At 37.5% G+C, this 27922-nt stretch overlaps 1 protein-coding gene across 1 annotated transcript; it reads left to right on the top strand.

Moving 5' to 3' along the window:
* Positions 1-263: 263 nt before the first annotated feature.
* On the top strand, positions 264-27725 carry SLC39A8 (solute carrier family 39 member 8). Its single transcript, XM_070948701.1, has 8 exons — positions 264-551; positions 10643-10808; positions 14596-14765; positions 16981-17103; positions 18131-18307; positions 22975-23182; positions 24014-24198; positions 27530-27725. The coding sequence occupies exons 1-8, from the start codon at positions 264-266 to the stop codon at positions 27677-27679; spliced, it is 1467 nt and encodes a 488-aa protein (XP_070804802.1). The 3' UTR covers positions 27680-27725.
* The last annotated feature ends 197 nt before the right edge of the window (positions 27726-27922 follow it).

Here is a 27922-nt window from a genome sequence, read left to right on the forward strand (position 1 = left end):
CATCCTCGGGACTGAAGTGAAGGGATTTTGGGCTGAGCCAGCTTCTCCTACCTACACCCTTCCGGGATAGGATTTGGGGAACGTCCGGGGAAGGGCCCTTGTCCCTGCCCAAGAGGGAGGGAAGGAAACGGCCTCCACCTGCAACGGTGCCGACGTCTGAGTGCCCGAGGAAAGCTCACTCCCGCCCCAAAGGCACGGCGCACTTCTTCGGCTGGTTGGTTTCACCGCTCCGTTCCTTCGCCTTCCCTTCGCGTTTGCCGGCGATGTCTCCCCTCGTGGCTCGGACGCTCCTGGCCGCCGTCTCGGCTCTGGTCCTTGGCGTCTTCATTTCGACCGGCGCCCAAGAAGCAGCATCAACAGCAGCAGCAGCCACGGCGACGGCGTCCCCGTCGGTCGGAGGGCACTTCGCTCAGGATCTCTTCGCCGTCTTCGGAAGGAACCGGAGCCTCTCGAGCGAGCAGGTGGGCCGGATGTTGCAGATGTTGGGCGCCCGGCAGAAACAGAGCGAGTTCTTGGCCCCGGGATCGCTGGAGCATCTGCGCTTCAACCAGGTAGGGAGACATTCCCGCCCTTTGCCCTGCATCCCTGGCGCTCGAAACTCCACCCAAGCCTTCTCGGTTTCTGCTTCCAAGTTTAGGGAAGAGAGGAGTAGCGGCCCGAAGTCTCGATTTGGTTTTCCTTAGGAATTTCTTCCTTTTTTTTTTCTTTTTGAAGAATTTTAGTCAAAGGCTGAAAAGGTCAAAGGCTACAGATAAGGTGGAAAATAGACTTTTCATAGCTCCCTCCATTTTTATTTTTATTTATTTTATTTTATTTTTGGATTTATATACCGCCCTACTCCCGAAGGACTCAGGGTGGTGAACAGCCAAAAAGATAAAAACACACAAACTACAAAATTTAAAAGACAATATAAAAACCCATTAAATAATTTGGCCCAAAAGAAATTAAAAACCCCTAATATTTTAAAACAAATTTAAAATTTACAATTAAAAGGGAAGTTAGGCCAGGCCAGCCTGTTGAAATAAAAAGGTCTTGAGGGCACGGCGGAAGGTGCGTAAATCCGGAATCCTCCGTATCTCCGGCGGGAGCTCATTCCAGATGGCAGGTGCCCCCACAGAGTTACAGTATTTACAGTATTTTTATTCTTTCTTCCCCCCCACCTCCTCCACTCTGTGATTGGGAGGATGAACTGGCAAAGTTTAAGAATTGGGATCCACTGACCACACCGGCTCGTTTTATTGCAGCTCTAACTTTAGTGGTCATGACAATGGCAGAATGTTCTACCATACAAGCAGAAGGACTTTTGATGGTGGAAATCTTAGTAGCAATCATAGCAAGTATGTGTTGTTGGGGAACGCTGGTTTGTGAGCAGTTAACATCCCATATTGTTAACAACAATAAGCATACTGGTCTTTGGGTGTTAAGTGAATTTCGTTGTATGGGTATACTGTGTATACACGTACAATGACAAAAAAGTTATTATTATATTGTTACACGTTTACAATATTATATGTTGTTAGGGACGCGGTGACTCAGTGGCTAAGACGTTGAGCTTGTCGATCGAAAGGTCGGCAGTTCAGCGGTACAAAGCCGCATAATGTGTGGGTGAGCTCCTGTTATTTGTCCCAGCTTCTGCCAACCTAGTAGTTCGAAAGCATGTAAAAAATGCAAGTAGAAAAATAGGGACCACCTTTGGTGGGAAGGTAACAGCGTTCTGTGCGCTTTTGGTGTTTAGTCATGCTGGCCACATGACCATGGAGACGTCTTCTGACAGCGCTGGCTCTTTGACTTTGAAACGGAGATGAGGACCGCCCCCTAGAGTCGGGAACGACTAGCACATATGTGCGAGGGGAACCTGTACCTTTTATATAATATTGTTAACCCATCTAAGTTAACAAAAACAAGCCATATAGCCAGTCTCGTTATATATCCTGTGTATTTTTTTGCCCAGGATGTCTTGGCTCCTAAGGAGGCTTACCTCATGCAACATTTAGTATTCTCAATTCAAATAAACTGCAAGCTCAATTATGGGTAGTGCGTTTACTTTCAGGCTGAATTCTGTTATTTTTGGTGCATCTTAAATTGGCTGACTACTAAATTGGCTGACTTTATTCTGGGTTAAAGATACCTAGCTGGCTTGGTTTGGAATTATGTCTGAATATAGTTGTGCCCTGTATTGGACTGCAACTATGAGAATTTTTTCAGCCAGTGGTGCAAATCACCGAAACTGGAGAATGTTAGATTTAGGAAGACCAATTTATATCTTCAGTATTAAATATTGTATACACAATAATTGAACATGCTTTAGTATAGGCAACTTCTAATGCTATCTGTTAGAATATAGTGTGCAGCTAATCTGTCCTTCTTTTCCTGGATTTTGTGAAAATATTGAGTCACTAGTGGAAGAAAAAAGTAAAGCTTTTTAAATGAAGCAATTTTTCAGAATAAAAGTAAAGTTTAGAGCCAGTGCAAACAGCCACATGTATCCATGGAGAGAAATCTGGTTTTGGACAGTGGTGACATTCCCTTTCTTCAATAAATAAGATATGAAAAGATATCACACACAAATTGTAGCTCATTAGGGAGTTAGCATTATTATGGTATGGAATACATATGAAGATAGAATTATGGTTTAGTGCCATAGGCCATGCTTTACACATACACAGAAGATCTAATATCTTAGAGTCTTACTCAAATGATGGAGGAAGTGAGACTAAAACTAATAATGTTACCTAGTGTGGGTAATGAGACATTTCAAAGAAAACAACCAAACTCAGAGAGAGCACCAAGCCCTCCTCATTTCAACTCTGAGCTACAAATACTCTCCTTTATTGATTGGGAATGTATGTTGTAGAAAAGTTTCACACACTTAGAAAGTTTGAGTGTACCTACCAGATGAAATAAATCCAATTATGTGCTCATTATAATTACATCAGTTTAGGCTTTAGTTTGAATATTGTTATATAACTATAATTATATAATAATTATATATTATTATAAATAATAATTTCATCAGAATAGGCTTGAGTCTTACTGTTTTTTTCCTTTAAATAATATGGAAAGATTGACTCTGTCATCTCTTTGCTATTCTCTATGTTTGTGCTCTGCACTGAATTGTGTGTTTCTCTACCACTGCATTTAGAATCTTCTCATCTTGGGGCCCTCTAGGCACAACACATACATATCACTCATATCTCCCTCACCAAATTTTGCTCTCCCTCGTTAGTCTGCAATGTGGACGATGGGAGTTGTAGTCCCAAAATTCTGGAAGAAATTAAATGTATATATCTGGCCATTATTTACATATTAGGCAGAGGTAGGTTTCAGCAGGTTCTGACCAGTTCTGGAGAACCGGTAGCGGAAATTTTGAGTAGTTTGGAAAATTGGTAGTAAAAATTCTGACTGGCCCCACCCCCATCTATTTTCTGCCTCATGAGTCCCAGCTGATTGGGAGGAAATGGGGATTTTGCAGTAACCTTCCCCTGGAGTGGGGAGGGAATGGAGATTTTACAGTATCCTTCCCATGGAGTGGGGTGGGAATGGAGATTTTGCAGTATCTCCCCTGCCATGACCACCAAGCCACGCCCACCAAGCCATGCCACGCCCACCAAGCCACTCCCACAGAACCGGTAGTAAAAAAATTTGAAACCCACCACTGGTATTAGGCCATGCTCTAGCTCTCAAGCTAGTAGTATTGTCCTTATGCATTGAGGTATCACAGCATTTTGTATACAGCATAACCCCCTCCCTCCCAAAAGAAATGTTAACAAGCAAGAAAAGTAGGGAGGAGAAGAAAGTCAGAGAATACCTGTTGTGAAATGTTTCTGTGTAGAAATAATTAAGGGCCACATTCATTTTGGAAGTAAACGCCAGGCATGCAATAATCCACCCAAACTGCTATTGGTCGAGGAGGAACATTCAGAAATTAAACAACAGCAGCAGCAATTACTTTATACAAGATAGTTTTCATCACATGGGGCAGAAAGCTATTTCAGCTTTTTAATTTGTCTCTTTGTGATAGGCTCAATCTAAGCTTAACCTGGTAGTATAATGGATAGGTGAGTTGTATTGGTAAAATGCATTGTATTGCAAAGAAGAAAATGTTAGACTTTTTTTCATGTGGTACTTCTATCGACTGTTTTTTTTTTTTTAAGTAGACCATCCAAAAGTTATATCTACAACTTGCAATCTGGGTTTCTATAATTATGTTATAAATGCTATTTATCCATGTTGTTCTCTTCAGTGTTTCCTTCAATATAAATATCAGTGCAATTCACAACAATAAAAAGAAAACAGAATACTTATCACAACAGAAATAATGCAAACAATGAAAGGCTAAAACGGCAGCGGTTTATTGCTTCATATATAAAATATAAACTCTAGCAAATTCCATAAATTCATAAATCTGTCTTATCTGATCTGTCCCTATATCAAATAGTGCTTTAAAGATAATATTTATTGTAGTCAAGGACATAGTAATAGATGCTTTGTCAGCATGGTTTTTAAATACTATTTGGGAAATTACAAGGTAATTGTTGGTGAATATATAAATTGAAACATACGTCAGTATTGGTGGTTGGTGAATATGTAAATTGGAACATACGTCAATATATAAGCCAGATGATTCAGGAAAATAGCTTATTTATACCTCCCTTTATATGAAGAAGTAAATATGACATTATTCTTGTTATTTTTGAATTATTTATATACCACTGTTTGATAGAGTATGGAATATGAACCAGTTTTATTTGTTTTAATTTTTTGTTTTTTTGTAGAATATCACATATCATAAGTATATTTAATGACAATAAAACTGTTATATAATTAAGTACAATGGGTCATTAGAATAGCGGTCATTGAAAGCCTATAGGTAGTCCTCAACTAATGACCATAATTGACGCTGAAATTAAGGTTGTAAATTGTGCCAGTCATAAGTAACCATGCCTGATTTTACAACCTTTTTTGTGGTGGTTGTTAAGCAAACACAGCACTTATAAAACAAACATGGAGGTTATAATGCAAATACCATGGTTATTAAGTGAAATTGTTCTCTGCAATAGGCATTTTGTTTGCCAGAAACTGGAAGGAAATGCCAGTTTCTGACAAAATCTTGTAAATTACAGTCACATAACAATTCTGGAATGTGCAGAGATGGATAAGTTAACCCTAAAAATTAAAGGAAAAAAAGATTCAGACTATTTCATAACATGAAACCATTCTATAAATGGTTAAATGACAGATATTGAAGTTAGAGGAGTGGAATTAGGTGAAATATAGTTTATAGGAGAAAGAAAAACAGATGAGTAAATATTTGTGACGGTTATATAATCAATACTATAATGGAAGATAATATATGTTATAATATGATTGATGTTATTGCATATTTGTTTATATATTACTGCATATTTGGTTTTGTATGTATTTTTCTTCAACCGGGTATTTTCCGATGTAAACCAAGTTTCTCAAATTGCAGCCATAGCTCAGTGAAATCACATCCACTATCCTAGGCTTCTTCAGAGAGCAAGCATGCATTCTGCTGCCTATTGGGAGACTAATATAGATCTATTTCGGACTGATTTGTCCTCATCAATTAGCCACACCCTTACCATATGTTCCCTCCCCGTAGAGGGGCTAAGTATTTGCTTTCTTCTCTTATCATAGGTTTTGTATGTATTTTTCTTCAACCGGGTATTTTCCTATGTAAACCAAGTTTCTTAAATTGCAGCCATTTTCTTTCTATTTGAAGAAAAATTAGAAGGGATTCAGGAAGTGCAAGAGGAGAGGGGAAACTGCATGCTTAGAAGACATAAGAGTCAAGACAGAATTTATAGATATTGATCAGTAATTAAGTATAGACCAGGAAGAGTATTGTAGAGTTTTGACCTTGAGTCAATTTCATATGCAGAGCTAAATTGCATCTGAACAATTTCCTTGGAAAAACACTCTACTGTATTCCTATCACAAGTTATCTTTTTATTGTGATTACTGACTGCAGGTGACACTGTGGCCAAAGGTCAGGCAATTACCTTGTACAGTAACTAGATTGACAGGGCACAAACATTGAAATATATATTGCTTTGGCAGCTAGTCATGCCCCGACTACTAACTTTGGAGTAATGGCAGAAATAATTTATCCGTCATTCCAGGCTCAAACAAAGGAGGGGGGAACTTGTTTCCTTTTTTTTAAATATACCATATTTTCCGGCATATAAGATGACTTTTTAACACATGAAAATCTTCTCAAAAGTCAGGGGTCGTTTTATATGCCGGGTGTCGTCTTATAAGCTGGTATACGGCGTGCTGAAACTTACTTCCGAGCCGGACTGGAGAAGCTGTCCTTCTCCAGCTTCAGGGACAGGTGTCCTCAAGCTGAGCCACCGTGCGCTGCATCCTGGCCAGCCGCTCCTGGAGCAGCCCCCTCTCCCTGCTTTCAGTGGTTTTCTCATACCGGCAGTATCACATTGCGTACCACCGCTCGGATCGTCTTGGAGACAGGGAGGGCTGGGCAGGCAGGGAGAGCTGACCCACCCAATCCAAGCAGGCTTGGTGTGCGTTGGAAGAGGGGTACTCTTATACGGCGAGTATAGGGCAAACTCTATATTTTAACAGGAAAAGTAGGGGGTCGTCTTATACACCCAGTCGTCTTATACGCCGGAAAATACGGCACATAATTTTATTGAAAGTTTTAACAATAATAATAAGAATTAATACAAATTAAAATAGAACAACAAAGAAGAAAAAGGGAGAAATAAAAGAAAAAACTAAAAGCAGGGTGGATTTGATTTAAATCACAATTTAAATCACTAGTAAAAAGGCTTGATTTAAATCATCTCGATTTAAATCATAATTTTGAAAGAGCAACTGTCATCTCTGTCCTGCAGCACAGCTCCTCCTCTGTCCTGCTGTTGACTCACTGACAGTCCCAATATTGCAGAATATACAGCCTCATGCTACATAACTAAGCTCCATTTCATGCTGAATAAACTAAATTATTAATGTATCTTAAATAGAAAACTATCTTTAGATAGATTTTTACTCCAAAAGCATTTTATTAAAATAAATTTGACAAAAATAAAAAAAATCCGATTTAAATTAAAAAAAATCAGAGTTTTTGATTAAAAAAAAATCATTGATTTTTATCCACCCTGTCTAAAAGTGCAAAAAGAAAATAAGTAGAACAAACATATATATATATATATATATATATATATATATATATATATATATATATATATACATATATACATACATACATACATACACCCTGTTTTCCCCAAAATAAGACATCCACTGATAATAAGCCCAATTGGCTCACTCATCATCACGAAATCTCCACAAATTTGTAAAGCCTACAAACTTGTAATTTGGCATACATGTTCCTCTTGGCTTCTAGGTGCTCGCTAAGAAAGGATTTTTCAAAATGACCATCAGATCATTTAGTATTTCTTATATTATTATTAACACGCTCTGATTCTAAGGGGTTAGATGTTCTACTCCCTCTCCTCACCTGAAAAAGAACTGCCACTTGGGTGTGGGTGTGGGTGTGGCCAGCACATCCGGCCTGCGGGCTGGGAGTTTAGACATTCTACTCCCCCTCCCCACCTGAAAAACGCTCTGATGCTAAGGAGTTAGACTGAGGGAGAGAAGGGGATAAGATAGGAGATGCCTCTGTGGGGCAAGCCTGAGAGAGAGAAGGGAGAGGGGGCTGATCATAACTACTCATTAATTTTCAAGCTGTGTCGATTTATCAAGCCTGATCACATAGTTTTGTAGCGGAGCACAGGTATCCAGCTAGTGTGTGTGTGTGTGTGTGTGTGTGTGTGTGTGTGTGTGTAAAAATTCCATAAGGTGTTTCCAATAACCAGTAAACGTAGATATTGCCTTTTCTCTAACCAAACACATCAATTTTGCCACATATTCTGTTTCAGAGATTAAATAACTACTACCTGAATGCTTTCAAATTATAATTGAATGATTATAGGATTTCATAATATAAATATGTAGCAATTCAAGTTTTTCAGAGAAAAGTATTAGTTTGTTTCATAAAGCTTCAGAACAAAACCATCCATAGTATTAACACAATCTGTGTGAAACTGTAAAAGACGAAGCATGGCACAATTCAAGCACATTTGAATGATATCTTGTCTCCAGAAATACAACATGTTTATGAAATATTAGGAGCAGAAATGCACAGGATTTCAATTACTGATTTTTGCTCCCAGGTCAAGCAAACACTGGAATGTGCTTCTATATATCACTTAATTATATCTCTTTCTTATTCATGTCTTTTTGAAAGTGTTGATCCAGTGAAAGTCATTCATTTCAGAACAAGTTCCTGTGTTCATCTGCTTGTCAACTGTGCAAAAATATTTCTTAAACACAGGAATGAAAGAAAAGAGAGACATGGCCTAAACTGTGAATGAACTGCATTTTCAACCCAGCCCACAAAACTTTGCTTAGTCAAAGTAATCTCTTCCTCACTTCCCCCCCTAAAACCACAGACACTGACTTTATTCCAAAGGTGCTTTTTCAAAAGGCAACTGGACTTTGTTTTTCCTTGAAGACGTTTTGCTTCTCATCCAAGAAACGAAACGTCTTCAAGGAAAAGCAATCCAGTTGCCTTTTGAAAAAGCATCTTTGGGATGGAGGGAAGATCAAAAAATTGGTGTTATGCAAAATGAGGAAAACTTGGTAAAACAGATTAGAGATCAAAGTCAAACGCATATTAAAAGGTTGTATAATGCATTACTGGAAATAGATTCAGAAACGGAATTGGTTAAAGATTGTATGATAAAATGGGCACAAAACTTTCAGGAACCAGTGATGATAGAAACATGGGAAAAGATTTGGATTAGAAATGTTAAATTTACACAAGCACAAAACCTAAGACAAAATTTTTATAAAATGTTTTATAGATGGCATTTAGAGCCTAAAAAATTATCATGTGTGTACCCAAATTTGCAAGCTAAATGTTGGAGATGTGAATGTGACGATGCAACTTATTATCATATATGGTGGACTTGTAAGAAAATCAAAGCATTTTGGATAAAAATTTGGTGGGTGATGCAGAACATCTTGAAAAAAAGGTTGAAATTTACTCCGCAATTGTTTTTATTGGGTATAACTATGGATTGTACAGCATTAGAGACCAAACTGATTTTAAATTTAATATCAGCAGCTAGGCTGTTGGTAGCGCAATACTGGAAGAAGGACTCTTTGCCTACTATTGAAGAGTGGACACTGAAAGTAACGAATTTAGCGGAAATGGCGAAAATTTCAGCGTATTTGAAGGACTATACACAAGAAAGATACATATCGGAATGGAGAAGATGGATTGATTATATTCAAAATAAGTATCAGACAAGAAAATATCAAATAGCTTATGAATGAATGTTAAGTTTTAGAAGTATCATATTATCTATAGTGGAGTTAAGGTTTCAGGGGGGGATTTTGTAGTCTAAAGATAGATATATTAATTTAGCTTATGATTGTTAACTGAAATACCCTGTATTTTGCTCTGGGAAGTCTGGGGGGGAGGGTGGGATGCAGGGAAGGGGTGTGGGGGTGGTGGGGGAGAGGGAAAAGGGTGCGGGGAATATTGGGGAAAAAATCTTTTTTTCTGTAAAACTTTTCAATTAAAAAAAAAAAAGCATCTTTGGGACAATCTTGACCTGGATGACTGAGAATCTCGACGCTCTCTTTGCTTTGTGCAAACCTAATGATAAAGAGCTTTTTGGCCTGATCCCAACTGGATAATTATTTTCTGCTTTTGCCTTATACTTAGTAGTACACCAGTTGTAGGTAATCTATAACCTTCCTTTGCTGAAACTCTGTAGCCATTTCCTGATTTATTTTCTCTAAAAACCTATCTAAGGAACCTCACTAAGGGAAAGGGGAGGGATTGTAGGCTACACAACTTGGCCGACAAAAGCAACCCACTGCAAATGGACTTGTGATGGCTCACTTCTACTGCCACTTTCACCCATCATGGCAGATCTCTGTGTAAGTATATGGAATTGATCAATACAGTTTTGCTAATGGTGTTCAATCTAGCTTTTATTATCCATTCCTTGTTTGGCATCCAAACTGCAGCAGCCTTAGCCTACAACATGACCTCCCGTGACTTCATGGGGTTGTGATGTGATCATGATGAAGTGCACCTTTCAAACTGTGCCATTGTTTTCTGCATAGGAGCAAGCAGCAAGCGGGTAACATGAGTCATTCTAGATTGAGCGGTGTACAACTGGAATGAACAAAAATTAATAATGAATGGAATAATGTATGGCTGAGATGCCTGCATTGAGAATCTAGAGGCTGTGCTCATGTCTCGTACTCTGGTATCTTGATTTTCCATATTTGCAGAGAATGGTAGGGTGGATCAGGTTCAAGGAAAGGTTACCTTGCAAATATTTAAGATTCACATTAAAAGCTATAATTAAAATAAAATTTGAGGTTGCCAAGGTTCCTAGATCCTTCCAGAAGGAGACTGAGAAGTATAATGAGAATTTTCTCCTCAGATGCATTCTAAAGGTAATCTTTTATGAGTTGATGACAATCGAATCTAAAATGTTTTGCATCTCTCTGCTGTAAGTGCATTCATTTTCTTTGTCAAACTAACATAGGTTTTTTCATTCTCTTTTAGTGCATGTCTTCTGAAGATATTTTTTCTCTGTATGGAATATCAAACAGGACCAGTATAATGGAATCCTCCTTCTCTACAATATGCCCTGCTGTCTTACAACAAGTGATTTTTCACCCCTGTGAAAAATCTGGTCCCAAAGGTAGTTCCAAGCCATCTCCTACAGAAGGTAATTCTCCATTTAGAATCTAGTTTATTTTTTTTCTAGTTATGTACTTCTACAAAAAATATCAATGTTTCTACAGCTACAGTGGCATAATGTTGGCTGCCAGTTTTCACTATTAACTGATATTTCATGATAATTTTATTATATCAACTCCGATAATGATCGAATTAAATTTTTATATTGTGATAATAACAAAATGTTGCTGTGTCCCTTAGTTGTCAAATATCATCTGCTTGTGCTTCTAATACACGTAAGACTAAGTCTTGTATCTTCTCAGCAGATATTATTAGAAAGGCATTGTTGCAAAACATTTTAAACTTAAACACCAATTGCATAAAAGCTGGCCTAGTGCAGGAATTTTGTTTGAACTTAGAAGGAAATTCATGGTCTTAGCTAGCAAACTAGAATATTGATAACTGTAAATAGTGCCTCCTATGTATAATGATGTCAATAGATTATATCTCTTTCAAGAAAGACTGGTGAGCAAGGACTTTTACAGATAAACCAAATCATAGGGGACAATCATCAAAACAAATAGAGAAAAGTTATCAAAAGAATCTCTGAAAGAAAGGCAATTTACAGAAATGGAATCTAAACTAGACTATAAAAAGCAATAGCTTGAATATGATATTTGAAAATACCAAAGCACTCCATGGGTATTTTCTGAAAGGTATTGAAGAAAAATTGAACAGCACTATTAAGAATGTTACATTAAAAAAGAAAACAGAAGCAATGCTTTTTTTTTTTTAGTCTAAGAAGAATGCTATGCACCAAAGTTATCAAAGTAAAATGAGAAAAGACCTCAAGTAGTAAATTCCATTTGGGCCAGTTAAAACAGTTCATTATATAGTAACTGGATGTAACAAAATAACTCAGATGACAAAAATAATTATGAGTTGAGAAGATGTTACACTACCATTTATGTTTAAAAGTATGGATTCACAGTCAATATGCGTCATTGGAAACATCAAATCACAGATAAAAATCACATGACAAAGTAAAAATGTTAGGGAATTTTAAATTCATACCAATTTATGCCTATAATATAACACACACCAGATACTGTTGATATTGAAAAGAACAATGTTTGGTGTATTAACGTAGCTATTCAAAGGGATGGTAATGTGGAAGATAAGGAAGTGGAAAAGATTGCAAAGATGAGTAAATAGAGATTGCCAAAGTTTGGAAGATATCAGTTGTGGTACCAATTGTTATTGAGACAGTGGGTGCAATATCCCCAGTCAACATCAGCTTTGACATATTTTTAGAACTGGTATGTAGTAATGCAGGATAAAGAAGTTGCTTCAGGTAGAAAATACAGAGATTGAAAAATATAGGCTGCCATCTTGCCATTTGCCAAAGAAATCAGAATATCCTGAAGTAGTTATTGGATAAACACAAATTCATCTCAGTACAAACTGTGTAACGAAGTCTTGTCTAGTTTGACCTTCAACATCTAGGATTTTAATCAAACTTGCTTCTGATTAAGGCAAAAGGCAAGGAAAATTTAAGCATGTAGAGTATGCGAGTCCCTTGGACTGCAAGGCGATCAAACCAGTCAGTCTTAGAGGAGATCAACCCTGACTGTTCTTTAGAAGGCCAGATCCTGAAGATGAAACTCAAATACTTTGGCAACCTAATGAGAAGGAAGGACTCACGAGAGAAGTGCCTAATGCTGGGAACAATTGAGGGCAAAAGAAGAAGGGGACGGCAGAGAATGAGGTGGCTGGATGGAGTCACTGAAGCAGTCAGCATGAACTTAAATGGACTCCAGAGGATGGTAGAGGAGAAGAAGGCCTGGAGGAACTTTGTCCATGGGATGGCAATGGGTCGGACACGACTTCGCAACTAACAACCACAGAGTACGTTTTATAAGGGAAAAAAGAGTTGACCAAAGAACTAAAATCAGAAACACATGAAATTTACCATATTTATAAATATTGTAAATAAGTCAGGATACAACAAAGAGGTTGTTAGAAACTACATATTCACCTCTAATGCTTTTAGCAGTATCTTTTTCTTTTTTTTTAGTGTCTTTAAATAACAAAATAATGGAGAGTTTGACACTCAGGAATAAAAAAAATCTCTAAAATTTTTTTCCTTATTGTTAAAAACAGCACATTTTGTTTTATGGTTAATTCTTCAACAATGATATATTGAGCCCTAACTGTACAAGTTCTATAATTTTCGTGCCAATAATTACCAATATTACCAGTAGTCCTTGACTTATGAGCACAACTGAGCCCAACATTTCTGTTGCTGAGTGCGACATAAGTGAGTTTTCCTCCATTTTACGACCTTTCTTGCCACTGTTGTTAAGTGAATCACTGAAGTTGCTAAGTTAGTAACACAGTTGTTAAGTGAATCTGGTTTCCCCATTTGATTTTGCTTGTCAAAAGCAGGGGTGAAATGCTCCCAGTTCGGACCAGATCACATGATCCAGTAGTGATGGCGGCGGGTGATTCGGAGAACCGGTAGCAAAAATCCTTCCCCACCCCCATGCCCAGCTGAGCTGCGCAATCATCAGAGGCTTTTTATTTTATTTTTAAAAGCATTTTTTCTACAACCTCTTCAGCTGAAAAAATGCTTTTAAAAGTAAAAACAAAGCCTTTGCCGATTAGGCAAGCCAGCTGGGATTGTCAGAGGCTTTAGAAAAAAAGAAAAGCCTCTGCCGATCAGGCAGGTCAGCTGGGATCGTCAGAGGCTTTAAAAAAAAAAAAGAAAAGTCTCTGCCGATCAGGCAAGTCAGATCGTCAGAAGCTTTTAAAAGCATTTTTTTACAACCTCTTCAGCCGAAGAGCTTGTAGAAAAAATGGTTTTAAAAGTAAAAAAAAAAAAAAATTTGGCCATGCCCACTCAGTCATATTACCCCCCACCAAGCTCTGCCCACAGAACCGGTAGTAACAAATTTTACATTTCACCACTGGTCAAAAGGTTAAAAAGGGATCACATGATGCTGGAACCTGGCAACTGTCATAAATATGAGTCAGTTGCCAAGCATCTGAATTTTGATCATGTGGCGATGGGGATGTTGCAACAGTCCTAAGTGTGAAAAATGGTCATAAGTCACTTTTTTCAGTGGTTCGTAACTTTGAATGGTGATTAAATGAACTGTTGTAAGTTGAGGGCTATCTGTATATCTTTGCATCCTCTTTTGTTTCTTATTTTTGTTCATTTTCTCTTTTTATTTTCTTTAAAGATATGAATAAAAACAGCAATGTTAAAAAGCAGTTAAAAAGAATAAAAAACTTTCTGTTGCATCTGTCAGGTGCATTTTAGTCAGGTCACCATTTTTCTGCCTTGTTGTTGTTTTTTTGTTATTTTTAACTACTGTAATTTTAGCTGACGAGAAATCTAGCACAATAGAAAATGTCAAGGGAAAGGAAGAAATTAATTTGAAGTTATTGTGGGAATCTATGGTTCAAGAATGGAAATAGTGATCATAAACATGAAAAATCCCATATTTAGCATTTTTAGTGTGTTGCCGTGTGCAATTTAGCATATTTTATTATTCATTTATCTAATCAGCTTTTTTACTGCCTGCATCACCTATGGGACTCATATTTATATGTTGTTCCTAGTCAAATAATCTCAGCAAATCCTTGGATTTAAGTATATCTTATCTTGAATGTTAGATCTTCAGCTGTTTTTCAACTAGATGGATAAACTTATTTTTTTCCTGCCAAATGAGTTCCCTATACAATGAATCACCAAGAAGGACTTTGTTGGTTTAATACAACTAATACATATTTTACTGTATCATTTTTATTTTTTTTTTTGCTTTTTACAGTTTGGGGCTTTGGGTTCCTTGCTGTAACTATAATCAGCCTTGCGTCACTCCTTGGATTGGTTTTAACACCTCTTTTAAAGAAGGACTATTTCCCTAAGTTTTTAACCTACTTTGTAGGTTTGGCCATTGGAACGCTCTTCTCTAATGCAATTTTTCAACTTATTCCAGAGGTAAGGAAAAGGTAAACAAAAATGGTGGGAATATAACCATATTCTATGTTTTCCCTTAAGACTGAACATCCGGAAAGATGCTCTTAATAGAATAGAATAGAATAGAATAGAATAGAATAGAATAGAATAGAATAGAATAGAATAGAATAGAATAGAATAGAATAACAGAGTTGGAAGGGACCTTGGAGGTCTTCTAGTCCAACCCCCTGCCCAGGCAGGAAACCCTACACCACTTCAGACAAATGGTTATCCAACATCTTCTTTAAAATTTCCGGTGTTGGGGCATTCACAACTTCTGCAGGCAAGTTGTTCCACTTATTAATTGTTCTAACTGTCAGGAAATTTCTCCTTAGTTCTAAATTGCTTCTCTCCTTGATTAGTTTCCACCCCTTGCTTCTTGTTCTACCCTCAGGTGCTCTGGAGAATACCTTTGCTCCCTCTTCTTTGTGGCAACCCCTGAGATATTGGAATACCGCTATCATGTCTCCCCTAGTCCTTCTCTTCATCAAACTAGACATACCCAGTTCCTGCAACTGTTCTTCATATGTTTTAGCCTCCAGTCCCCTAATCATCTTTGTTGCTCTTCTCTGCACTCTTTCTAGAGTCTCAATATCTTTTTTACATCGTGGCGACCAAAACTGAATGCAATATTCCAAATATTGCAAACATTCCCTTTCTTCCCCATTTCCCAAAACCACAAACTGTTTCAAGGAAATAGGTTAGATTTGTACCACTATTCCCCATCTAAGAAAGATAAATTACCAGTCTAACAGGAAGTGAAAGGGAGAACATGCTAATATTATATGCCTATTAGCAAGAGCCTGGCAAATAGAAATGAAAGCATTGATTAACTACAGTCACCGAGTCATGTCTATGGTTGTCTGCCAATGGAAAAGAGGTTGTTGATATCATGAAGCTTTGACAGGATTGTTCGGGTACTTCATGGAAAGAGGAAGTGATTTTTTTTTATTCCTCAAATGATGATGTTTGTTGCCAGAACCACTGGTAAGGAAAATTAATTGGGTTAGTTGCTGAACTGGTTAAGCATGTTGGATGAATAGAGTTCATGTAGGACAGCGGTGTTAAACTCGATTTCATTGAGAGCTGCATCAGGGTTGTGTTTGACCTCAGGGGGTAGGGTGGGTGTGACCAGAGTAGGCATGGCCTGCTCAATGTCACTCATGTCGGGGCGCCTGTGGCAGCCCGAGCATTCTGCCAGCGAAAATAGGCTCCTGAGCTCCATTTCCAGCTACGGTGACCTCCTGCAACCCACTGTCCGCACACGGCCCTCCCGAGCTCTGTTTCCAGCTATGGTGGCCTCCTGTAACCCTCTGTCCGCACACGGCCCTCCTAAGCTCCGTTTCCAGCTATGGTGGCCTCCTGCAACCCTCTGTCCGCACACGGCCCTCCCGAGCTCCGTTTCCAGCTATGGTGGCCTCCTGTAACCCTCTGTCCGCACACGGCCTTCCCGAGCTCTTTTTTCGCTGGCAGAGGGTTGCAGGAGGCCATCACAGCTGGAAACAGAGCTTGGGGGCCAGTTTTCACTGGCAGAGGCACTGTCCCTCACTGTTTCCAGGGTGGCCCCGCGGGCCAGATCTAAGCACCTTGTAAGCCGGATGTGGCTTGTGGGCCTTGAGTTTGACACCCCTGATGTAGGAGATGACCAGACTGAGCCTGAGGGAGGGATCAAACACGTTATCAGTCAAGAGTCCATGCCCACAAGGGATCTAAGTCCAGCCCACCTTGAATTCCTTTCTTAACTCCCGCTAATTTCTCTTGACTGTTAATAGTTCAGATTCTTGTAGGCAGCTTAACCTTGCAATAAATCTCTATACTCATTTGAACTGCCTGAATCTCCTGATTTCCCCAGTGTTTGGCAGTCCACTGGAGAGGTGAAATGGAATAAGAGTTGCCTACTGCAATTTATTTCCATGCAAATTACCATGTTCAGCATTCATTCTGACCCACCTGTACATTTTGTGGATTAATTATTTTGCAAGATTGATTTAAAAAATAAGCCAGTTTGGAGTAGACATTTAAATATAGAACAGGCAACCTTTAATTTAGGTCAGTTACAATATCAAGTAAATTTGGATTAAATTTACTGCATGAATATGATGAAAAAGTGAATACTGTAATGAAAAAAAAAAGCCGCCTTAAAAAGAATACAGAAATATCAAATGACATGGAATTATTATCAATATTTTTGTTCTAGGCATTTGGATTTGATCCCAAAGAAGATAACTACGTTGAAAAAGCAGTTGCAATTTTTGGTGGATTCTACATCTTATTCTTTGTGGAAAGAATTCTTAAAATGATATTGAAGACCTATAGTCAAGTGAGTTGGGTAGCAGAATTGAATTAAAGGGATGTAGAGGTGTGTGCTGTTTTCACTGCTAAAGATGATTATATTTATTTAACAAAAATAGCGAAAATAGCGAAAAAAACTGATGCAGTGTTTTAACCAAAGACCACATCAGACAACAGATCTCACACAATTCAGTTCATTGTAGAGAAGCAAAAGACTGAGTGGAAGCCAGGACTTTCTCTCCAGCCAGAATGAGATTAGAAGAGAAATGCCATTGACATGTGTGAAATGTAGGTTGAAAAGACAATCTCATCTCTGATCTACAGTGTTAATGTTACACTTCTATGCTAACCACACATGTTCAAAAATAAATAAATAAATGGGCCAGGTCAAGCGCTAAATTGGATTTAATTTATGATTATATTTCATTAACATTTAATCACATACATTAAATAGATGATGTGATTCTTTGCCGGGTATTGAATAGTTTTCCTTTTTGTCCCATTAAAAACAACAATTGTGTGGTAACTTTTGGAGGGTCCTGAGGATTGTACATAAGGCTTTTAAGAGTCACATGTATTCCTCAGACTCAAGATGTGCACTTCTGGATAAAAATGCCAAATTTCTCACATTAAGATATATTTACTGTACATTTATATTTGTAGTATAACAACCAGCTATTTTCATTGGAACAAAGTGCATTTAGACAAGGTCTCTCTCTCTTTCTCGTCTGTCTGTCTGTCTGTCTATCTATCTATCTATCTATCTATCTATCTATCTATCTATCTATCTATCGTCTGTCTGTTTGCCTGCCTGCCCGACCGCCCGCCCATCCATCCATCCATCCGTCCGTCCGTCCGTCCGTCCGTCCGTCCGTCCGTCCATCCATCCATCCATCCATCCATCCATCCATCCATCCATCCATCCATCCATCTATCTATCTATCTATCTATCTATCTATCTATCTATCTATCTATCATTTATTCTATTTCTAAACTTATATTTTCATAAAGTCCATTGATTCCTTCCTGAATTGTTTTCATCTGGTTCTCTATAGATGGGCCACAGTCATTTTGAGCCTCAAGAACTGAAACTTCCTCAAGATTGTTCTGCTCCTGCTGCTCCTGTAGAATCAATCAAACCAGTTAATGGAACCATGTGCTATGCAAATCCAGCTGTTGCAGAAGCTAATGGAAACTTGGGTTTTGATAATGTCAGTGTGATCTCTGGACAGGTATGAATGAACCTGTCTTGCCAGTTTATCACAGCATTTCCAGAAAAGAGCTAATTGCTGATCTTTTCTTTGTTGACAATAGTTTTAAAACTGACCTTGAGTTCATCGTCCACCCCAACATTATTAACCACTCAGTATATACGTGTGTGTGTGCACACAGAGAAACAAAGAGAAAAAATTGTGTTTGTTTATACCATATATAAATATTTCTTACAATTAAGTTGTACATTTACTTTATCCCTTCTTATATATTTTTTGCTTTCTTATTAACCTTTGCACTTTACCAACTCATATCTTTTTCAACTTTGTTATAAATTGGTTCATATGTTCATAGTTCATCACAGCCTTCCTGCCTACTGAATATACTACACTACATAGTTAAATAGACAGGGGCTGGCAGATGTTCAGGAAAAGGCTGGGCTTGGCCAGTACTGATTCCAAGAATCTGATGTCATTGGCAATGATATCCCAAGTTCCACCCAATGGAACATGTAAGACACATAAATTGAGAAACATAATCTCTTTGAGTATGTCATGCAAAATGGAGGTAATAGTCTGTTGGGGTGGATTCTCTTTTCTGGGTTTGCCCATAAAACTTTCCCCTGAAGTTGGTTCTGCATTTGACCAAGGCATATATAGTTATATAGCAATATTAGGCATCACCAGGAAGCTGGCACTAGATTACATTGGGGAAATCTGCAGATTCATAAGATTATCTTTGACTTTAAACATTGACTTTAAGGTACCCTGTTTGACTTTAGGCAAGTCCTGTTAATACAATGATAAAATTAAACTTTTGGGTAGTATCCTTTCTCTTTCTTTTAGGTTTGTGAACTGTTAGTTTAGCTCTCTGTCAATATCTCCAGCAGTCACGTAAAATTGAATTCCATTCATAGTTGAAACTGTAACCTTTAACATCTTGTGTAATGTTTATACAAGATTCGTGGTTGCTCAGACTGGAAAGCTTTAATGTTTGATTTGGTTAAAAAAGGATAGTATTGTAAACTTTCCCTTCTGCCTTAAAACAAAAATAGTGTTAAGAAATTTTATGGTTGGCCATACAGTCAGCCAGATATTTACACTGGATTTGACATTTTCATCCATTTATGAAGTCCTCCTCTAGGATTAGGGATAGGTAGATGTTTGAGGGTGTTATTAGTATTGCGGTAAATATTATTTTTATAGCCATACAAATGTTTAGACTACAGCTGGCATTTTTATCTACGTATCAAATCCTTCCTAAGGACCTGTTATTGTTTAATACACAGATATTATTATTTAATATTATTAATAAAGCTTTTTTTATTATTTATTATTGGTTAGCCACTTCTGGTGGCTAGAAAATTTCTGCTCTAACAGTTCTTTCAGGATCCTTCCTGTTAATTACTGAAAGTTGAGAAGATTAAAGAAAAAAAGAATTCAGTGGGAAATTACGTCAGACATCATTTAATTTTTCTGTTTATTTTGATGAGAAAATTGACTGTAATTTTTGAAATGTTGAAATTGTTCTTTAAATGGCGTCTCTGGGAATTTCATTGTCAGAATAGAGCCATATTAAAGATAAAGGTAAAGGTTCCCCTCGCACATATGTGCTAGTCATTCCCGACTTTAGGGGGCGGTGCTCATCTCTGTTTCGAAGCCAAAGAGCCAGCACTGTCTGAAGACGTCTCTGTGGTCATGTGGCCAGCATGACTAAACGCCAGAGATGCACGGAACGCTGTTACCTTCCCACCAAAGGTGGTCCCTATTTTTCTACTTGCATTTTTTACATGCTTTCGAACTGCTAGGTTGGCAGAAGAGAGCCATATTAGTCAATGGTAAAAAAAAAATAGTTTGCATTTTACCTAATTTTGTATTTCCAATGCATCGACTGAAATTTAGATAGTATTTGAAATTATTCAAATTTTTCAGTGCAGTTCCTCCACAGTAAAAAATATAGTAATAAAATGTTTGCTAAAAATGCATATAGGTAGTCCTTAGGTTAAGGACCTATGTGACAATTCAAAATTGCAGTGGTACTAAACGAATTGTTCTTACACCAGTCACTGAAGTTGTAGGGCTCCCATGATCACACAATCAACATTTATGTGCTTGATATCCGACTTGCATTTATGACTGCAGGGCACTTCAACTCCTCCCTTCTGCCTTTCTCCCCTGCCCCATCAGCCTCTGCCCTTTTGGCCACCTGCACTCTGTCAGTCTTACCAACCTGTGCTTCACTGCCTTTGCCACCCCCAGATGACCTCTGCTGCCTTCTTCCTCCAACTATTGATGAGGCACACCCAGCCTGGCTCTTTGCAAGGCAGCTGCAGGCCAGGCAAGATTTTGGGGTTGTTTTTTTTTAGGTTTGGGCTTGATAGGAGGATAAAAATATCAAATCCAGTGTGGCCATCAAATCCATATCTGGTTGATTGGGTGACTTATCATAATCATACCATTGCTATAAATAAACTACTATTTATTTTTATTAATTATTATTTATTATTAATTACTATTTGTTTTTTTATAAATAAACTACTATTTATTTTATTAATTTATTATTATTTTTCCTGAATGCCATCACTCTCTTAACAACTAATTCCCACAACACAGTCAAATAATTTACTAAGACTGTATTACTATTATTCTTCTCTTCCTTACTATTATCTATCTCTTCCCACATTACTATAACCATGTTGCTTGTATCTTTCAATTATATTTTTTTATTTGTTTCCTAGTATGATTTGATAGCTTATTAGTAACCTTGACTATCACTAAGTGTTGTATCTTTTTATTCTTGATGAATGTATTTTATTCTCCTTACGTACACTGAGTGCATATACACCAAAGACAAATTCCTTGTGTGTCCTATCACACTTGGCCAATAAAGAATTCTATTCTATTCTATTCTATTCTATTCTATTCTATTCTATTCTATTCTATTCTATTCCATTCTATTCTATTCCATTCCATTCCATTCCATTCCATTCCATTCCATTCCATTCCATTCCATTCCATTCCATTCAATAATCTTACCACATTTTAAAAATGTAATGGATTATTTATTTAAATTGATATAGGAGGTTTTTTTTCCAATTTAACCACCCCTAAATCATATGAATTAGTGAAGAGTATTCTTTCCTTTGTTAATCTGTTTACTTAAAGTAAAACCTGTGTCCTGGGAGTCCAGACTTTTCCTATTGAAGTTAGGTGGCATGATTAATAGGTGAACAATATCTTCTGTTTAACAATTGTGCTGACCCTGAATTCAGAGTCCCAGAGGAAGAGCTATCTTTGTTGTTTGGTTTATTAAGCTATGTGAAGTCTTAAATAGTCCTGTCAGGTTCTAGATAGACAAGATTTAATTGGCTGACCAAAAAAATAAAATATGGTGTCTTCATCTCCAAATGCCCCTTCTGCTTGGAAAGACTCTCTCCGACTGTTAACAATATGAAATATAATTCTTTCAGAAAAATTGCCACAGCATCAAATGCTTAAAAGAATCCTATCTTATTGCTGAAAATTAATCCTGGTCCATCAACCTAATTTCTGTCCACTTTTAATTGATTAACTATTCTGTAGCTCAGCTGCTTTTTAAAGGAAAATGTATTATTTGATGTATTATCTAATACCCATTTAAAAAATTTGCAAAGAGGTGTCTGTGATAAGCTTGTTAGAAGATGAATCCAAGGCATTATGGTCTTCTGAACCAAATGTATAAAACATTGGATATTAAGAGCCGAAGTGGCGAATGGTAAGAGTCAGTACTGCAGGCTACTTCAGTTGACTGCTAGCTGCAGTTCAGCAGTTCAAATCTTAGCGGCTCAAGGTTGACTCAGCCTTCCATCCTTCCGAGGTGGGTAAAATGAGGACCCAGATTATCAGGGGCAATATGCTGACTCTGTAAACCGCTTAGAGAGGGCTGTAAAATCACTATGAAGTGGTATATAAGTGCTATTGCTATTGCTAAAAGCATTGGAAACCTGGGTCCATCCTCTTTTGCACTTCTTTAGATAATTCACTTCATTTGGACAGCTTACTGCAGAGAAAACAGAAGAACTGTGATATAGATCAAAAGTGAATTTGACGTCATGGTTCTGTGCTTGAATTGAAATATTTGCTGTATGTGGAAAATGATTATAGGTAATCCTCGAGTGACTGTAATGGAGCCCAGAACCTCCATTATGTTGTGACAGTCCTAAGTCAATACCCATGCAGTTGACTGATTTTATGAGATTTTTGTGGTGGTACTTAAGTAAACACTGTGATTGTTAAATGAATCCATTTGTTTTTATGGGTTTTTTTGGTCAGAAAACCAACTGGGAAAAAAAATGTAAATCATGATCACATGACCATGGAATGCTGTAAAGGTGAGCATCTGAAATATGGTCATGTGATCAGTATGTGTGTACACACACCATTGTGGGAACTCCGGAACTGGATTGTAAGGGGAGACAGTATGTCATAACTTTGAATGGTAGCTAAGCTACCAGTTTTTAAATGAGAACTACTTGTACTTTGGATTCCATGTCTTATTTCTCAGTAAATGTGCAGTTTAAATCTACAGAGAGAGCTATAAAGCACTGTGAAGCGGTATATAAGTCTAAATGCTATTGCTATATGATCCTTTGCTTTCTTACAGTGACTTAGTATTTGATGTAACTTTCTTTTTTTTGTTGTTGTTGCAGAAAGAAGAAATGCAAAGTAGTTCATGCAAGTGTTTGAAAGGGCCTGCCCTATCTGAGATTGGTACAATTGCCTGGATGATCACATTAAGCGATGCTTTGCACAACTTCATTGATGGATTAGCCATTGGAGCTTCTTTCACACTTTCCCTACTTCAGGGAATTAGCACATCTATAGCAATCTTGTGTGAAGAGTTTCCTCATGAATTAGGTAATGTGTTTTACCCAGGGGGGAAATTTACTTACCTTCCTTATCAGTTCGGAAGTGCTTGGGTGCACGTGTGTCACATGTGTGCGTAGACCCTCTGCGCAGGCACAAAACCTTCTGTGCATGCGCAGAGGGTAAAAAACACATTACTTCCTGGTTAAAACCAGGAAGTAACGACACCCAGGTGGGTGGGCGGAGCCTCGCGCCACATCGCTACCAGTTCTCCAAACCACCTGCCACAATCGCTACTGGATTGCCCGATCCGGTCTGAACCGGGAGCATTTCACCCCTGGTTTTACATCATTTCAAAGTTTAAGGTATGTAGCTGAGGCAGACTTCTAGAACCAAAGAAGCTACCATAGTTATGGCTTTCAACTTTTAATCATAGTGATTCAGGAATCTGGAAGTGCATTCCAACTCTAAGGGCATCAATACTGGGGTAAGCTGTCCTAGAAAATTTCTCATTAAGCAAGACATAATCCATAAATATTTTATATTTAAATGGGGAAATGATAGTTTCCTGATACATTTCATATACATCTTATCAGTCCATTTTGAATTATTATCATCCTGAATCAATCTACTGCAAGATGGAAGCCTCTCCACTGAAGGTTACAGACTATAATTCATCATGCTGGTCCTGGAGATTGATAGATAGACTTTTTCAACTTCCCATTCTAGGAATGATAGAACGACTGGCTCAAAGTCATCCTGTACTAAGGGTGCCTTTAAAGGATTACACCAAACTGTCTCTTTGTATTTTGATTTATCTTGGAGAAAGTATAAATCATAACTGTGTTACATACTGATAATGTCATACATTTCTTTTTTTAGGGGATTTTGTCATCCTTCTTAATGCAGGAATGAGCACAAGGCAGGCCTTGTTTTTCAATTTTTTATCAGCATGCTCTTGTTATATTGGCCTAGTTTTTGGCATAATTGTAGGCAACAACTTCGCTCCAAACATCATTTTTGCAGTAGCTGGAGGCATGTTTCTATACATCTCCCTTGCAGATATGGTAAGTTTCTGCTACATCTTATCTACCCATCTAGCTACTTAACAATATTTATAGTCTACTGTAGTACAAATGGACTTAACCATTAGCATTATTACGATGCATGATTATGAGAGACTAATATTTGTGAGACAGTGTTAAGAGAAACCACAATACCAGTACTATTAGTGTGAAACTAGGACATTGAAATGGCAATTAGTTCATGCTACTTTTTTCCAAGATGGGCATATTGGATGTCATCCAGCATGATATTTAATTTCATAAAGTCATTCTAAATCTAGGGTGAAATATGAGACAAAGTAAGGAACTTGTATCTTGGCCTTTTTTGCTTAATTCTAAAAACAGCTGTTCTCCCCGCTGCACCTGAAAACTCTATATCAGGGGTCTCCAATCTTGGCAACTTTAAGCCTGGCGGACTTCAACTCCCAGAATTCCCCAGCTAGCAAAGCTAGTAGTAGTTCTGGGAGTTGAAGTCCGTCAGGCTTAAAGTTGCCAAGGTTGGAGACCCCTGCTCTATATGGAAGATTGACTAGTTCTGCATGTGTACCTGCGGCCAATGGCTTGAAAAACTTGAGAGAAATGAGGGGAAGTATATGGATTTAGTATTTAGTCTGTGTGGGATTCGAGAGCTATAGTTCTAGAATTTACCACCATCTTGCCTGTGGTGGCATCCTAGCAATTTTCATTTCAAAACATTCGGTATGTCTAGGACAAAAGCAAACAAACAAAGATGGCTAAGTAAAAATTAATTAATTAAAATGCCATTACGACAACTACTTCCTATGTATGTAATATTTTTCTTATTTTATCAAATTATGCATTACAATTTATTCACAACTTTTGGAGTACTTAAGTATTCAGGGACTGCGTGTCATGTAAATCCTTCTGGTGGTGCAAATTCTGAAACCAGAAAGATCGATGTATTAAAAATACAGAGAATTTAATAAAGCTATGTGCAATTATTCGTAGAGATATAGTATGTAATCCCACCCATTTAGAGAGAAAGACATGGATAGATCACATCTATAATCATAGCTGGCACAGTGAATTCTAGGAGATGTTTGTGCCTCATTTCTTGGGTTACAATGAGTAAGGCGTAGTTCAGAAAAAAAGTGGAAATATGGTAGCTGGGTATATTTTATGAGCTGTTTCTCATCTTTACCAAGAGCAAAGAGCAAGCTTGGATATTAAAGCTATTTTCTCTAATGTCTTTCTATCTTACATGATGTAAACCCAGTTTGAAAGCCTGCTTATGGCACAGTAGGTGATAGGTTTTTCTATCTACCTTTCAAATCTCTCTATCTTTAGGTCTCTAGACTGGAACTATGTCTGAGCCAAATGTAATAATATGTGTGAATGATCAATACAGAACGCTGATTTATTGCTGAACCTCACTTTATTCTTCTCTGTCTAGAAACAGGTAGGATTTGTAAGAGTTCTTTGTTTTCTCTCTTTCTTACCATTTCTCTTAGGTAATCATAGTGAACTGATCTCATTGCTCAAGGGAATCTATCAGCTGAAGTGATAGTACTTTGGGTCAAAACAGAGATTGTATGGTCTCATACTTTTGCATGTTCCTCCATAAGAAACTTTTCTGCACATTAAAACTCTTACATAAGATATGTAAAGCATTAGTAAAGTTGTTGGTCTGATGTCTTTGCCTGTTACAGTTAGGCAGCCTGTAAAAATGCATTCTAAAATTGATTCTAAATGTATGCCCTATACAATAGCTACAGTTTGTGGCTGACTTACTTCTGAATTCTTTTCTTTTTGTCTATGGTCCAAGATGCTTTTGTTTCCCATCCTTGGTTAGGTAAGATCTTTGGAGAAATATTCTTCTGGGAGTTGGATGAAGCCTTAGATTGACCAAACCTGAGTCTAAAAAAAAATCTTATCTTTACTAATTGCAGCAAGGAATGAGAATTGTCTTCATTTGTTTGCTGCCAAGTACATAAAGCATCTACTGTATTTCTACTGCTAGTGGGACAACAGTTCAACAGATCAATACTTTTAGTTAAAACAGATATCAATCTCCGTCAAGATCTAGAAATACTCATGCAAAAAATAATCAAGACATAATCCAGATTAATTGTTGGTAAATAAGCAGAAAGAAACAATTTGTATAGTGGTTAAGGCCATTGAAGGCCATGAGTTCGAGTCCTACCTTAGGCACAAAGCCAACTGGGTTACTCTGGGTCAGTCACTTTCTGTTAGCCCTAGGAAGGAATGTTATTTTTAGATTTAACTTGTTTTGAGATATTCCCAGTTTCCCAGTTGTGATTGAGTCTGTTCATGTGTTGTGAGATTAAGGAATTTCCATTGTATTTTCTGACTGCCAGTTGTTGTTCATAGATAATCTTCTGTCTGTCTGTCTTACATAATAGCTATTACAGTCCTTAGAGTGTATGTTACAATTTGTTGCAGATGACTTCTTTCTTTTTGGGCTATTAAGCCTTTTGGTTTATTTATGTTTTAGAGGACTTTAGTTGGTTTGTGTGCTACTATGAAGTTACGTGGTTACAATAGTCTGTTGCTTGTTGTTTGTTTCTGAGATACTTGTGACATAAGGTAATATTATTCTTTTCCTATATTGTATTGGTTGCGCAGCAGTAGGTTGAGTGGTCAGGCACTTTTTGATAATGTTGTATAAACACAATCGCCAGCATCCAACAGCTAGATAAGAAGGGATTAACACTAGACAACAATCAAGTAGAAAACAATGCTCCATTCAAAGAAGGAAATGGAATGGAAGGGCAAGTTACTGTATATAAACAGGGAACATACCCTGCACTGTTGACGTTACTTAGCTGGGTAATGAAAGGTCTACAAGGAAAGCTTTATTTTTTCCAACTACATAACATTGCGACTTACCAAGTTTTGCAGCTAGACCTGAACTTCATCTTAACTTTTCACTCGTAATAGGCTGACCCAAAAGAGATGATTATTAATTAAATTTGCTACACAAACCAATAAAATGTTTCCTGACTAAGATGGAGAGATGAAGAAGTCCCCAAATCTAAGAATAGAGGTTTAGAAGTAAAGCATAGCTTCTTTTTTCTTATCCATGTCTTGGTGAAGTAATTGTAATTGTTTGGCCCTACTATCCAAGATGGGTGTATCCCCAAATCATTAAGTCCTTTTGGAACTTAGAAATCGAATCTATTCTTACCAGTAATGTACAAAAAAACCCCCCAAAACCCCACCATAAAATAAAAATGAATGCATTTTATAAATTGAATATACTAACATGCTATTCTACCACTAGATGGCAAGACTTACCTACTGTAAATTTTTTCCCTCCTTTTTGTGGTTTTTATTCCCATGGCAACTCCAGTTCCCAGAGATGAACGACATGTTGAGAGAAAAAGTAACTGGAAGAAAAACAGATCTGGTTTTTTTCCTGATTCAAAATGCTGGCTTGCTCACAGGGTTTACCGCAATCCTGCTCATCACTCTCTACGCAGGAGAAATTGAACTGGAGTAATGTGACAAGGAAGACAATGAAAATGGAAGAACTTCATAAAGGAACTTGAAAGTAACAAAAGACACCTTGTTTGCTTCCGTCACGGAACACAACTTTTTTTTTCATAAAAATAATATATAAATATAAAAATAATATATAAAAATAATTTTCTAATATGTGTTCTAGGATAGCATTTTCCTCCATGTGTTTGTCCTATGTTAGTCACTTTTATATCAGAGAGCAACAGTTTAGTGGTATGAGAGG

This window comes from Pituophis catenifer, unplaced genomic scaffold (genome assembly GCF_029215685.1).
Source record: "Pituophis catenifer annectens isolate HBS135680 unplaced genomic scaffold, rPitCat1.0.hap2 SCAF_8, whole genome shotgun sequence".
Lineage (NCBI taxonomy): Eukaryota > Metazoa > Chordata > Lepidosauria > Squamata > Colubridae > Pituophis > Pituophis catenifer.

Coding starts and splice junctions, on each gene's coding strand:
- SLC39A8 (XM_070948701.1), top strand. CDS start 264: ATGTCTCCCCTCGTGGCTCGGACGCTCCTGGCCGCCGTCTCGGCTCTG. Junction 552..10,642: donor AGCATCTGCGCTTCAACCAG/GTAGGGAGACAT, acceptor ATTCTCTTTTAG/TGCATGTCTTCTGAAGATAT. Junction 23,183..24,013: donor AGAGTTTCCTCATGAATTAG/GTAATGTGTTTT, acceptor TTCTTTTTTTAG/GGGATTTTGTCATCCTTCTT.